The sequence below is a fragment of the Canis aureus genome, chromosome 2, assembly GCF_053574225.1.
Source record: "Canis aureus isolate CA01 chromosome 2, VMU_Caureus_v.1.0, whole genome shotgun sequence".
Classification (NCBI taxonomy): domain Eukaryota; kingdom Metazoa; phylum Chordata; class Mammalia; order Carnivora; family Canidae; genus Canis; species Canis aureus.
The window spans coordinates 53,173,627-53,188,608 of NC_135612.1; the positions used below are offsets into that span (position 1 = coordinate 53,173,627).

Sequence of the window (14,982 nt, forward strand, 5' to 3'; positions counted from 1 at the left end):
AAGGTTTTGAAACTCAAGAAGAAATAGGCAACCTGAATAATCTTGTGACTCTTTAAAGAAATTGAGGAGCATCTGGCTGGCTAGTCAGTGGAGCATTGACTCTTGATCATGGGGGTTGTAAATTCAAGCCCCATGTTGGGTAGAGAGATTGCTTAAAATTAAAATTTTTTTAAAAAGAAGAAATTTAATTTGTAGTTCAAAATTTTGCCTCAAAGAAAGCTCCATACCTAGATGAATTACTGGTGAATTCTACCAAACATTTAAGGATGAAATAATATACCAGGGCGCCTGGGTGGCTCAATTGGTTAAGCATCTGACTCTTGATTTCAGGTGAGGTCATTTCAGGGTCTTAGGATCAAGTGTCAGGCTCTGCGCTGGTCATGTAGCCTGCTTAAGATTGTCCCTCTCCCTCTCTCTCTGCCACCCCCCTAAAAATAAGAATACTAATGTATGTAAATTATCCCAGAAGATAGAATAGGAAGGACATGTCCTAAATCGTTTTATGAGGCCAGCATTACCCTAATGCCAAACCCAGTCAAAGACATGATAAGATGACTACTAACCAATTTCCCTTATGAATATAGATATTAAAAATATTAGCAAATTGAGCCCAGCAGTTTGTAAGAAGGATGATGGAGTTGAGTGGAATATTTTCTCAAGAATGCAAAATTGGCTCAAAATTTGTAAATCAGTCAATATAATTCAGCATGTATCAACAGATTAAAGCAAACACCTTAGGGGGACGCCTGGGTGGCTCAGCAGTTTGGCGCCTGCCTTTGGCCCAGGGTGTGATCCTGGTGACCTGAGATTGAGTCCCGCGTCAGGCTCCCTGCATGAAGCCTGCTTCTCTCTGTATCTCTCATGAACAAATAAATAAAAATCTTAAAAAGAAAAAGGAAACACCCTATAATCATCTTAAAAGATGCAGAAAATTTGACATAAATTTATGATCAAATGTCTTAGCAAAGTAGAAATAAAAGAACTTTATCGGGCAGCCCGGGTGGCTCAGCGGTATAGTGCCACCTTCAGCCCAGGGTGTGATCCTGGAGACCCAGGATCAAGTCCCACATCAGGCTCCCTGCATGGAGCCTGTGTCTCTGCCTCTCTCTCTCTCTCTCTCTCAGTCTCTCTCTGTCTCTTTCTCTCTCTCTCTCTCATGAATAAATAAATTTTTAAAAAAATAAAAAGAACTTGATCAATCCAATAAGGGGAATCCACAAAAAACCTATAGTCAGCACCATACTTAATGATTAAGTGGACTGAATGCTTTCCCTCCCTGTGCTCTCACCACTGCTCTTCAACAACATACTAGAGGTTGTAGCCAAAGCAGTAAGACAGGAAAAAAAAAGTAAACAGCATCCAAATTGGGAAGGAAAAAATAAGTGTCTTTGGGGATATTATAATTGTCTACAGAAAACAAGGACAGTATTTTTTAAATTGTGTTTTCATGTACATGCTAGCAGTGAACAATTGGAAGAACTTTAAAAACAGAACCATTTACTGTAGCATCATAAAATACGAACTTCCCTGCAATAAGTCTAACATGTAAGATTTATGTGATGAAAACTCAGAACATTAGAGCAATCAAAGAAGACCCAAGTAAATGTAAAGGTACCCAGTGTCCACAGAAGAGAAGATTCAGTATCGTCAAGGTGTGAATTCTTCGCATATCAACCCATAGATTCAATAGTTTCTCTTTTTGTTTTTAAAGATTTTATTTATTTGTTTATGAATGAATGAATAAATGAGAAAGAGAAGCAGACTCCCCACTGAGCACAGAGCCCAACACAGGGCTTGATCCTGACTCTCCGGGATAATGACCTGAGCCAAAGGCAGATGCTCACCTGACTGAGCCACCCAGGCACCCTCAACACAGTTTCAATCAAAATCCTATCAAGCTTTACTTTAGTAATTGACAAGATGATTCTAGAATTTTTGTGGAAAAGTAAAGGACAAGGACCTAGAATAATTAAACAAGTTTGAAATAAAAACAAAGAGGACTTAAAGAGGATTCACACTGTCAAGTCAGATGATAAAGTTACTTTATTTAAGATAGCGTGGTATTGGCAGAATCATTGGAGCAGAATAGATCAGAAATAGATTACACAAATATGGTCATTTGATTTTTTACAAAAGAGATAATTTAATGGTTTTGGAACAGTTGACTATGTGGGGAAAAAATGAACCTTTATTCACTCTACATGTCATAAACAAAAAATTAATTTGAAATGGGTCAAAGACAAAAATGTAAAACCAAAACTTGGTTCCCAGGATCAGGTCCCACATCGGGCTCCCTGCAGGGAGCCTGCTTCTCCCTCTGTCTGTGTCTCTGCCTCTCCCAGTGTGTCTTTCATGAATAAATAAAATCTTAAAAAAAACAAAATAATAAAGCCAAAAATTGTAAAATATCTACAGGAAACTAGAAAAATTTCTGTGATCATGTTTTAGGTAAAGATTTCTTAGAGTACCAGAAGCACAAGCTATATTTAAAAAAAAAAACGTTTAACTCTGCTCTTTGGAAAACGCTTTAAGGAGATTAAAAAGACAAGCCATAGATGAGGAAATACTTGCAAAGCACATGCCTGATGAAGGACTGGTAACCAGAGTATATAAAGAACACTCAAGCTTAATTAAATTTAAAACAGCAAACAACCAAATTTAAAAATGAGTAAGATATTTGAACAGATACTTGACCAATAGATGGCTGATAAGGACACAAAAGGATAGGATAATTAGTTCTTAGGTAAATGCAAATTAAATCACAATGAGATATCACTGAATATTTATTAGAATACCTGAAAGTAAAAAGACTGATGATACTTGGCACCTCTGTCTGGCTCAGTTAGAAGAGCGTATGACTCTTGAACTCTGGGATTGTGAGTTCTAGGCATAGAGATAACTAGAAACTTTTAAAAATAAGCAAATATTCTTTTTAAAAAAGGCTGACAATACCAAAATGTGGATGTGTAGAAATTTGAACTCTTATACACAATGGGAATGTAAAACAGTACAACCACTTGAGAAAACAGTTTGGCATTTTCTTCAAAAGTTAAGCACACACCTACCATATTATCTACAGATTCCACTCTTAGATGTTTACCCAAAAGAAATGAAAGCATATATCCATATAAAGGTTTTTGATTAATAAATAAATAAATAAATAAATAAATAAATAAATAAATAAAGGTTTTTGATTGCCTCTTTATCTGTAATAGCAAAATTTGGAAACCAAACATCCATATCCAGTTGAATGGAGAAACTGGTACATCTATACAATGAAATATTCTACTTAGCAATAAAATGAGATTATCTACCATACATGTAGCAACAGAGGGGAATCTCAGAAGCATATGCTAAATTAACAGCTAGATTCAGAAGGCTACATACTGAATGCTACCATTTTTATATACTATTTTGTAAATAATATAACCATAGGGAGAGAATCAGATCAGTGATTGGAAAATCGGGAGAGAACTAACTTACAGAGCAATGTAGGAGAACTTTTGGGATGATAGAAATATCTTGATTATGGGGATGATTACACGATTGTATAAGTTTGTTAAAATTTATTGAACTGTACATGTTCAGTTCTTCGGGGAAGTTTCCTGTCCTACTTGCGTTCTGTCTGAATGGGACAGTTTCTTCGGGGAAGAAACAAAAGAAACAAAATCCCTATCCTTGGGGAGCTTACAGAATGGGGAAGAGGCCAGCACACAAAATAGAAGAGTATTTCAGGTGGTGAGAGAGGAATGGGGCAAGGGAATAGGGGAAGGTGTGAATTTTACAATATATAAAATTTTACCTCAGTGAACCTGACGTTAATAAAATTACTTTTCTGTGGCACCTGGCTGCCTCAGTCAGTAGAGTGTACAACTCTGGATCTTGAGGTCTTGAGTTCCATCCCCGTGTTAGGTGTAAAGATTACTTACAAAATAAAATCTTTTAATAAATAATCACATTTCTTCTTTTCAGGGTCTTACTTTGGAGATATACTTCCATTCCTACTTCAGTGGAAGATTTGGGAAAGAAAGAAAAAGGAAAGAGCATCTCACTGTTGTGCTTGGAGGGTTTGCAGAAGATATTCAGTGCTGTGCAACAGTTCTATCAGCCCAAGATTCACCACTTTCTCAGGGCTCTGGGTGAGCTTTTCAGTTTTGAATAAATTGGCTTCATCTGGGTTTCTTATTCTTAACCAAACCTCTTGATTCTATTTACTAATCTACCACACGACATCTGAGAGCAGGTCCCAGTGTTGCTAATGAGTGACATCTAGTGGATTCAGAATTAGCATTTACTGGATTTTACACATGACCACAAATAGTGACTGGAAATTGGAAGATAGTGCTAAGAAATTGCAGAATGTTAGGAATATATTTAATTCTGCCCCCAGACCTTTTTTTGGCATTCTAAAATTTTAGTTTAATATTAAAAAGCCAAAAAAGCATAGTGAGTCGGTCCATTTCAAAGAACACATTCTTTTCCCTTTCCTAGATGTCACAGATAATGAGGGAGAAGAGGCGGAAGGCAGCGTCAGTCACAGAGCAGCATTCCAGATCCGGCAGTTTCAGGTAAGTAGCCTTGGCAAAACGCTCTGCTTGCCTGAGGGCCCCTGCAGAGGGACTGTTAGCTGGGCCAGCTGGTGGGAATGGGCAGACAGAACGCAAGTAGGACAGGATTTCTTCTGGGTCATCATCTAAGCCACAGGACATAACTCTGCTGAGTGGAAGGTAACGCCTGTAAAAGGATTCTGGGGAAGGGGACACCTGGATGGCTCAGTAGTTGAGTGTCTGTCTTCAGCTCAGGTCGTGGTCCCGGGATCCTGGGATGGAATCCCACATCGGGTTCCCTATAGGGAGCCTGCTTCTCCCTCTGCCTGTGTCTCTGCCTCTCCCTCCCTGTGTCTCATGAATGAATAAATAAAATATTTTTTAAAAAAGGATTCTGGGGAGGATGGGTGTGAAAGCCACCCCAACCTGCAGCACTGTTGCCTCCAAGAATTACTGTTTGAATCGATATGAAGAGATAGCCAGGAGCCCATTAAGGTATGGAGTGTGTCTTTGTTTCTGTGCGTGGTATATTTGACTTAGTCAAACTGCACAGACTGGACAGTGAATCCTGTTTTTTTCTTTTTTCTTTTTTTTTTCTTTTTTTTTTTTTTAAGGATTTTATTTATTTATTCATGAGAGACACAGGCAGAGGGAGACACCTCACAGGGAACCCAATGCAGGACTCAATCCCAGGACTCCAGGATCGCGCCCTGAGCCAAAGGCAGATGGTCAACCGCTAAGCCACCCAGGCGTCCCAGCCTGTTCATTTCTAATCAGTAGTTGTCACAGTATCAGGATTTTCTGTCACAGAGGATTTCTGTATTTAACACATAATTTTTTTTAAAGTTTCTGCTCTGTGCTAGGGACTGTTCTAGGTGTTGGGGATGTAGCAGGAAACAAAAGAAACAAAATCCCTATCCTTGGGGAGCTTACAGAATGGGGAAGAAGCTGGCACACAAAATAGAAGAGTATTTCAGGTGGTGAGAGAGGAATTGGGCAAGGGAATCGGGGAAGGTGTGCAGGCGGGGCTGGGGCTGGAGCTAAATCGGAGGTCAGTAGACAGGCCTCAGGATGTCATGAGCTACCCTCAAGAGTGGGTGCAGTATTCATTCCTAACATGTTTGGCAAGAAGTTAGAGTCCACAGTTCTCAAGAGGACACTTGGATTTGTGGTCAGGAACGGGGTAGGAAACTGCTTGTTCAATCCAGGTTTATTTTCAGATTTTGTGCTCTGAATTTTGGTAGCTTTGAATCCTTTCTGTCCCAGCCTTAGGAATCTCTGGCTATATGTCTCTGCTCCATGACAGGAACATACCTGCTGATGTCTCTGTGTTCCTTTTTTTCCCAGAGGTGTTTGTTGAATTTACTTAGCCAAGAGGAAGACTTTGACAGCAAAGAAGCCCTCCTCCTCGTCACTGTTCTCTCCAACTTGTCCAGGCTGCTGGAGCCATCCTCCCCTCAGGTAGAAGCCCCAGCTCAGTCCCACCAGCAGCCCTCAGAAGGCCAGGAGTGTTGCCTCACAGGGTTGAACTGTGTGGTTCCCTTATACATGGATTGTTGGTTCCCTTATACATGGACTGTTCCTAATACGGTACAGAACTGTAAATGTATTTTCTCCTTATGATTTTCTCAATAACCTTGCTTTTCTCTAGCCTACTTTATTGTAAAAATACAGTATGTAGTACCTAAAACATACAAAATAAGCATTGATCGACTATACCATCAGTCCGGTTTCTGGTCAGCAGGGGGCTGTTAGTAGTTATGTTTTTCATGAGTCAGGAAATTCTACATGGATTTTTGGCTTGGCCAGGGGTCAGCGCCCCCAGCCCCTGCTTTTTTTTTTTGCCCCTGCATTTTTTAAGAATCAACTGTATATATCTCAATGTCTTCTTTCTTTCTTTTTTTTTTTTTTTCAATGTCTTCTTTCAAATTCATTTTTAAGTAATATAAGATCTGGGTAGTATTCCTTTTCTTACATAGCGTTTCTACCATGACATAATTATCTGCAGCCATACAGAACAAAAACATACTGCTTTTTGTTTGGCTATTGCCCTGACCCTTGTCAGCAGTAAGCACTATAGAAAAAAAAAATCATGTTTATCTTTGGTGCATCCAACCTTCTAAGCTTGTATGTTTACTCACTCTTGGTGTTTGCTCCTTTCTAACATGAAAGTGTATTCATTATCATGAAGGTAGCTGACATCGAGCAGTTTTGACTTTCTTAGCAAGGGTAGCTGGTATGGAGTTTGGGAGAAATTCAACAAAAGGTGGTTAAGTCAGAAAGCATGTCTACAGTCCCAAAGCAGAAACAACTCCGTGGGATGGGTTGTGTGAATATGCATGTCAGTGTGCACACATGTGTAGGAATGTGGACCCCATGAGCGTTCACACACAGAAGAGAAGGGCTGCATTTTGTGGGTCTGTTCTGTTCAGGGGTGATTTCCTCAGAGGATGACAAAGAACATCCTTGATGCCTAGGGCCGTGTGCTCCTACCACATCTGCTTCCTGATCTGTGAGGAAGACTGGCTCCTTGTGTGAGCCCTCTCTTCAGGAAGAGCTAGTAGCCTGGGAGAATGGCAGTGTGTCCCAGTGCTGAAAAGCAAGCCTGAGCTTCCTATTGGAGATCCCGGCAGCCCAAACAAAGCCCCCCTTGCTGGCTACTCCCTTTGTCTTAGCACCACGCTGCTCCTCCCCACCTTACTTTCTGCTTGTCATTTTTGTGCTGCTACTGCTGCAGCAAACAGAGCACTAGCAAGGAGACAGCCACAGGGAAATGGGGCCTGGGAGATCTGAGGGAAAATAGGCAGATTTAAAAGGCTCATATAGACAGGAAAGTTTTTTAATTCAAAACTCATCACCCACCATCCCCATAACTTCAGATAATCTCTTTCCAATTTTTTAAAATCTGGTTTTGAGTGGGTAATAAAGTCCTATGATTTGAAAACTGGAAATTATTAGTTTTGCAGTGAGTAGTCCCCCACCTTTAACTGTCCACCTCCACCTGTTCAAGTCTTTTCCCCAAATAAGTGAATAACCTTTTTTTAGTTTCTGGTGTATCCCTCAAGAGTTCTTTATTCCTACAGAAGCAAAAACAAATATAGATCTTTATTCCCAACCCTGTTGTCCGTCTTCACCCAGAAGTCTGTTTGCATCCTGCTTATTACATTTAACACCGTATTATAAAGACCTTTTTATATCGTTCACAGAGACCTTTCAGAATTAGCTTCTGAATTTATTTTTTACCCCAGTAGATCAAAATTTGAGTTTTTACTTGTCACTCTTTACTTAGGCATACTACCTCTCATTGCCTTTGTAGCTGAAAACCTGTCCCAAGGAACTGCCAAAGCGCTGAGCTGGAACAGGTATCTGCAGCGCAGGACGCTGCCACCAAGACCTTAGGCCTCCTATCCTTACCTGAGAAAACTCCAGCTGGTTGTTTGCCTTTCCTTTTTTTCCCTACTCCTTTCTAACCTCTGGCCTTTTGGCTCCTAGAAGCTGATTCAGGGATCTCCATTAGACTGATCTTCTTACAGATACGGCAGTTGTGGAGAGTGTGAGGCATGGAAAAGGAAGAGGCTCATCAACCCCAGGCTGTGGTCAGGAGGGGAGAGGAAGCTTGGGACAAGAACCCAAATGACAGGACCTTCAGTCCTTAATGAGGCTGTGAACTTTGAGAATTGAGTCATATGGTATTATATTAGGAGAGAAGGACCAGTAATTCTCATAATTTTGGACCTATTTTTAATGCTGATCTTAGTAAATGACCACTTTAGATCCAAGCACATGTTTGGGCAGGTGATAAGAATTGGAAAGGTCTAGAGCTCTTGTAATCTGAACACTGAGCTCTGTCTGTCTCTTCACATGTTTCTTTAATACCTGTGATATCTCCAGTTTGTGCAGATGTTATCCTGGACATTGAAGATTTGTAAGGAGAACAGCTGGGGTAAGTTTCCTTCCTTGTTTCCCTGTAGGCTTTATGTAAAATCATCATTATCAAATAGCATTTAAAGATGGAAAGGTACTCATTACCTAGTCACCAGAGTGACCAAAATGAAAAAGCTGAAATACCAAGTGCAGAGCAGTTGGCCCTCTCATTCACCACCGGGTGAAGGCCACGATGTAGCCACCCTGGAAGACTTGGCAGCGTCCAGTTACATCCAGCAGTACCACCATGGGGACACAAGGGACAAATTCTGCAGGCAGAGACAGACTCACGTGTCTGTCAGCAGTGGAGGGGGCGAGGGAGTGACAGTGTGCACACATAGTGGAACACTGAGCAGCAGTGAGAATGGTAAAGCACCAACACACAACATGCAGGAATTGCACAAACATGTTGTGGGACCAAAGAAGCCAAACACATAAAGAGTACTTCCTGCATGATTCCATTTAGATAAAGTTCAAAATCGGACACAACTAGATGTGATGGTAGAAGTCAAGATAGCAGATTCCTTGCTGGGGCGAGTGAGGTAGAAGGGGATTTCTGGGGTGTTGGTAGTGTTGTGTTTCTTTATCTGGGTGCTAGTTCCCAGTGATAGTGACTGGTGAATAACAGGAAACCTCTGCTTTCTTTGTGCCTGTGGACAGATGCACCTTTGTGGGAGAGCTGCCTTAGGTGGACTGTGTCCAGCACTGGGATAGTATATATAGGATGTGGCAAGCTGTGTTTCTGGTTTGGCATCTTGTACCTTGAAGACTGACAGGGTTAGAACTTAACCTTTTAATTTTCTTTCCTTCCCACCGTTAGAGGATGCCTCATTTTGCAAGGGTTTGATGAATTTGCTCTTCAGCCTCCATGTTTTGTACAAGAGTCCTGTCACCTTGCTGCGTGACTTGTCCCAGGATATCCATGGGCATCTTGGAGACATAGACCAGGTAGGTACCACAGCTGTCGCCACAACTCTCCGAGTGGGGATAGGAGCCTGGGGCCAGCCTTACTGCAATCACATCTCTCTCTGCCTCCTTAGGATATAGAGGTGGAGAAAACAAACCACTTTGCGATGGTGAATTTGAGAACAGCTGCCCCTACTGTTTGTGTAAGTGTGGAACCCCAAGCCATGGGAAGCCGCCTTGCCATTCCTTCCATTTCGTTCCACGTAAAGAGTAAATGGTTGTGGCTCAAGTCCTGAGGCCTGTTACCTGCTCGCAGGTCGCCATGCTTGTTACGTTTAGCTGTGCATGTCCTGTAGCTGTGCACAGGAGCCATGCCAGGCCTTCTTTTCTTTCACAGTTACTTGTTCTGAGTCAGGCTGAGAAAGTCCTGGAAGAAGTAGACTGGCTGATCACCAAGCTTAAGGGACAAGTGAGCCAAGAAATTTTATCAGGTAAGATGCATTCGGGGTAGAATCCCAAGGATTATGGTAAGAGAGAGCCCACCAAAATCCAAATTGGACTGCTGCATAGAAGTGCAGCTCAATTTGTTTCTCAGTTTGAGCCAGATTTCCAGTGTGATGGAAAAAAAGCAGATCATAGTGTGACTTATGATAGAATGGCTATCGATTCACTCTGCACGATGAATTGCATGCTCGTTGTCCCTACAGGTTTCCATTTAATCATGGATAGCTGATTTCTAAATCTTCTTCACTTTAACTAGGAAATAAGGTCAGTGGGTTTGAATGTACCAATTTCATTTCCTTTCAGAAGAAGCCTCTTCTCAGGCAACCCTACCAAATCATCCCGTGGAGAAAGCCATCATCATGCAGCTGGGAACTCTGCTTACATTTTTCCATGAGCTGGTGCAGACAGCCCTGCCATCGGGCAGCTGCGTGGACATCTTGTTAAAGGACCTTTGCAAAATGTACACCATTCTCACGGCACTTGTCAGATACGTGAGTATCAGAGATGACCTGAGTCACTGCTGCTGTGCTGCCCTAGCCAGCTGGAGACTAGGCCAGGGCAGCAGCTTACTGCTGTGGAACGCCCCTGCATAGAGCTCTACCACCTGGGCAAGTTGTGGTTTGATTCTGGTTTGGTCAGTAGGTGGCAGATGTCTCAACAGGCCAGAAAAAAACCAAGTTGATGGCATAATTCTAAATCTGCTTGTAGACGCCTTGGCGTTGGGTGGGGGGGGGGGGGAAGGGGGGGCTTCTTTATGTGTTTGGCTTCTTTATGTGTTTCACTTCTTGAAGTGAAGAGGATTACACTTACAGGTGTGTGTGTGTAAGTATATGGCATCTAATTGATGGTGAATACCTCCTTCAATGCTTCTGAGACTTAATCTAATCTACAGCTATAGAATTCAGTCCAACTCCTTATTGCACACAAAATTACACTACCTTTTTTTTTTTTTTTTTTTTTTTTATGAGAGAGACAGAGACAGAGACACGGGCAGAGGGAGAAGCAGGCTCCCTGCAAGGAGCCCAATGTGGAACTCAATCCTGGATCCTGGGATCACAACCTGAGCCGAAGGCAGACACTCAACCCCTGAGCCACCCGGGTGTCCCTTAATTACACTATTTCAAACCAGTCTGGGCACTAAAGAGGTGTTTAGTCCTCCTTTTGTTCTTTAACAAGTCAGTGTTAGGGATCCCTGGGTGGCGCAGCGGTTTGGCGCCTGCCTTTGGCCCAGGGCGCGATCCTGGAGACCGGGGATCGAATCCCACGTCGGGCTCCCGGTGCATGGAGCCTGCTTCTCCCTCTGCCTGTGTCTCTGCGCCTCTCTCTCTCTCTCTGTGGCTATCATAAATAAATAAAAAATTAAAAAATATATATTAAAAAAAAAAAAAAGTCAGTGTTAGATGCCTTATTACAGGTCAGGTACTTGGGTGGGAGAAAGGTGTTTTTGTTTTTTCTTTTTTAAATACAAGGCATACGCTGCCCTGAGTTTGAGCTAATGCTCCCTGGTGTCTATTAACAAGGACCTCTGCTCTTGCAGTGTTTTTAGTCCTCAGCAGACATTCAGAAGGTGATGATGAGAACTAAGTGACTTAGTTCTGATTCTTGCAGTGATCCATCTTTTTTTTTCTCTTCTTCCTGTTATTGGTAGTTCTCTGAACGTTAGATATTTTTTTTTCCATGGGGTCAAAAGATACCTAAGTATATGATTGCAAGTGGAAAAATAGGGGACAGAAATCAGGTATTGGCAGTTTTTCCATTTTCATTTGTGTGTGAATTTTTAATAAAAATGTGGGGACATAAAGCATTAATGCAAGTCAAAATGTTTCAGTGAACACGTTTCAGCAGTTCAACTTTATAACAATTATAAATAAACCTGTTAAATTTTTCTGAACAATGCCAGCATTTGGATTTTTTTAAAACAAGTAAATTTCTTATTGATGGCAGCTAAATGGTGTTTGTAGCATTTTTATCATACAGTAGATTCCATCCATTCACTATACTTTTCTAACTGAGTTGTCCTACATGCAAGTACATGTTTTTAATGTTGTCTGTCTTCTGTGCTGTTCCTGTAAGTTTGCTATTAAAATACATTAAACTATAAAAAAACTATAAAAACTATAAAACTATAAAAAAACTATAAAATTATTTTTAAAAAAATGCATAGACAGCCCAAGAAAGATGGTAGACTACCGTGTGATGTCCCCAAACAGCAGTGCAGCCATCTCTGAGAAGGTACAGCTCTGGCCACATGATGTGGCTCCTAAAATTCTGTAGTGGAAATACTAAAAGCCTCTTCTCTTTACTGTCATTGTTTAAAGGAAAAGACAGCAAAGTCATTGGTTTTTTTAGATGCAGGGGCCATCAGCCTGAAGGATTTTTAAAGCAGTAAGCTGAACCAGTCAGAAACAGAAACCCTTCATTGCCTGTTGTCTAGGAGGCTCAGGAGCTTTGAGGAGGGGCAGAGGAAGCTTTGTGGCTAGGATTCCCCATAAACGTGTGTGCGCTTGTTTCCTTTTCCCCCCTCCTGTCAGCTGCAGATCCCACTCCCCTAGCTCACTGACTCACCTGTAGATGTCGTGATGCTCTTAGAGGACCTAGGCTAAATCTGGGAATCTTTGGTATCTTAGTATCTGCAGGTATGTCAGAGCTCCGGAGGAATTCTGAAAAATATGGAAAAGCTGGTGAGTTGAAAATTCCTTTCCTAGGAATGGGGGAAGCCTTCTGTTCCTACAGTTAAATTGATTTCCTTCTCTTTTGCTGCAGGTGAAACTGTCCGGTTCTCATCTGACCCCCCTGTGCTATTCTTTCATTTCTTACATACAGGTAAGCGATTCAGAGTCAATATCCCAATAGATCTTCCGGTAGGGAAGGACTTCTTGTGTCCCTAGGGGACTGCCTGACCCCTTGAGCCCAGCGTCCAGGCAGATTCTTTCCTACTTACCATAAGCTAAAGGCACCCACTTGGGACCAAGCCAAGGCTTGAGGTTTTTGCAGCAAAGAAATCTTTAATTATACAAAGAAAAAAAGTTTTTCTTAATTTGGAGAAAGTGTTTGATAGGCTTGCATTTGGAGCAGGGAAGGAACACGCATGCTTGAGCTGTGACTTAGTTCATTTCTGGGTGATTCTAAATTCATGCCATTGGCCATCCTTTGGTGTGTGAGTAAAGTAGCAGCGAGCCCATGGGCCAGATGGCACAGTGTATGTGGGAGTAGCAGCCCTTTCAAGGAGCGGAGGGCATGTGGGCTGTTTCTGCCAGACAAATTAATGAAGTTCTCCTAAATAAGGTAGTAGGGTCTTTTAGGATTAGGAGAAATTTTAAATATCCTCTGGTCGCAAATACCACCAGGTTCTTGTGATACCTGAGACACTGTTACCGTTGGCTTAAACCAGGGATTTTAGGCCCCTGCATTATTGACATCTCTTGAGCCAGATAATTCCTTGACTTGGGGCCTCTTCTGTGCATTCTGGAACATTTAGCAGCATTGCTGGCCTCCACCTACTAAATGCCAGTAGCGGCCCCAGTAGCAGACATTCAAAAACGTCTCTAGAAATTACTAAATGTCCCAAAAGGGCAAAATCACCCCCAGTTGAGAACCTCTGGCTTAAACGCATGAAAACACATGGTCTCCCGAGGTCCCTTAGTCCCTGAAGTGAAGAGGATTGCAGGGCAGTTACTGATTGTCAAGGAATCAATCAGATGTGCACTAATGGGTTAACCTGGGCCAAGAGTCTAGAACCACTTGTTAAAGCAATCGATTATAACCACTTTTATAGCAATGCCCTACTTGCTTTCCGCCTATGTGTTGTGCACAGACCTTGTTCTCTGTGAAATGTGCTTCACGAGCAACCCTAAAAGACTAATGAATGGTTCCATTAATTACAGTTCTTATCTAGAAACCAGGATTGCATTTGTCACATCTTTCAGAGAGCTATTTATTCTCTTAGAGCCCCTTCACCACCACCACCATCACTCCCACCCCAGCCTTGGCTCTCAATGGGAAGAAAGCAATGAAAACTGGTACTTTCAAACCCTTAGCATCCTGCTCAGAGCTGTGCACCTGTCCAAGATGCCTCTTCTGGCTAGGATTCTAGCCCTCCTGACCCAGCAGGAATGGGCAGTCCCCGCAGTGGATAGGGAGTGCTTTAAGGAGTTTCAGCAGGGTTCCATCGTGGGTCCCACCTCTGGAGACATCTCGCTTCCCATTTGGTCACACGGGTTCTACGGTGCCTCCCTGACCCTCTCTTAAAAGGGCCCCACCCTCCAGCCTGGCTAGTAGTAGACTTCTTCACACCAGGCCCTCTGGAATCCCTGTCATTTCTCAGTTTCCAAAACGTGCCACGTGGACTAAGCCTCCTGCCACTCACATGGTTGCAGTGGTACAGTTCTCCCTATTTCCAGGTCTCTGTTTTTGATCCTCTTACCTGTCCCATGGGGCAGGTGTGTTCATTCCTAGCAGGCACAGCACATCCCTCCAGGTAGTCTCCTGTATTTTGTGTAGCCCTCCTGTGGCACGGGTCTTGACTCTCATCTGCCTTATCCTTGGTTCCCTTTATTCTTTCTCCAGGAGCTCTTTAGTCTGCAATAGTTACAACATAGGGACGTGTTCCTATGACCTATAAACCTTTCTCAAGTACATAACCACCTGGCACACAAGACCTGTCTGGTGTCTGCCTTTAAGTGAGAAGATAGCAGGCCCTGGGAGCACTCTCTGGCTTCCTCTCCTTTATGGAAACCCTCTGAGCCAACTGCCAGTTGGGAAATCACTATTCCTGCCACCATCCTGACCGTCCCCACTGTGACCATCTCTGGACCTCGCCAGTCCCTTGGCTGTTCTGGTATAAGAACAGTCAGTCCCGCCTTCCATACGCTAGTTCTTTTTAAGATTTTTTAAATTTATTCATGAGAGACGCAGAGACCCAGGCAGAGGGAGAAGCAGGATCCCTACGGGGAGCCCGATGCAGAACTCAATCCCAGGACCCTGGGATCATGACCGGAGCCAAAGGCAGATGCTGAACCACTGAGCCATCCAACTGCCCCCTCCCTATGTGCTAGTTTTTAAGACCAAGACTGTAAACCTCCCTCCAGCAAAAACCCCAGAA

The 14,982-nt window shown here is 42.6% G+C and overlaps 1 protein-coding gene across 6 annotated transcripts in view; it reads left to right on the forward strand.

The window, feature by feature from the left end:
• The window catches only part of FANCI (FA complementation group I), a 73,969-nt gene that overhangs the window by 55,759 nt on the left and 3,228 nt on the right, over positions 1 to 14,982 (forward strand). For 5 of the 6 annotated variants that reach the window (XM_077871919.1, XM_077871923.1, XM_077871922.1 and 2 more), the window contains 10 exons: positions 3,973 to 4,139; positions 4,492 to 4,568; positions 5,895 to 6,008; positions 8,439 to 8,490; positions 9,292 to 9,419; positions 9,512 to 9,580; positions 9,775 to 9,868; positions 10,185 to 10,372; positions 12,509 to 12,562; positions 12,645 to 12,704. In XM_077871919.1, coding sequence (XP_077728045.1) covers positions 3,973 to 4,139; positions 4,492 to 4,568; positions 5,895 to 6,008; positions 8,439 to 8,490; positions 9,292 to 9,419; positions 9,512 to 9,580; positions 9,775 to 9,868; positions 10,185 to 10,372; positions 12,509 to 12,562; positions 12,645 to 12,704 — 1,003 coding nt within the window. The remainder of the gene's footprint in view (positions 1 to 3,972; positions 4,140 to 4,491; positions 4,569 to 5,894; positions 6,009 to 8,438; positions 8,491 to 9,291; positions 9,420 to 9,511; positions 9,581 to 9,774; positions 9,869 to 10,184; positions 10,373 to 12,508; positions 12,563 to 12,644; positions 12,705 to 14,982) is intronic. The other variant, XM_077871921.1, reaches the window with a different exon arrangement.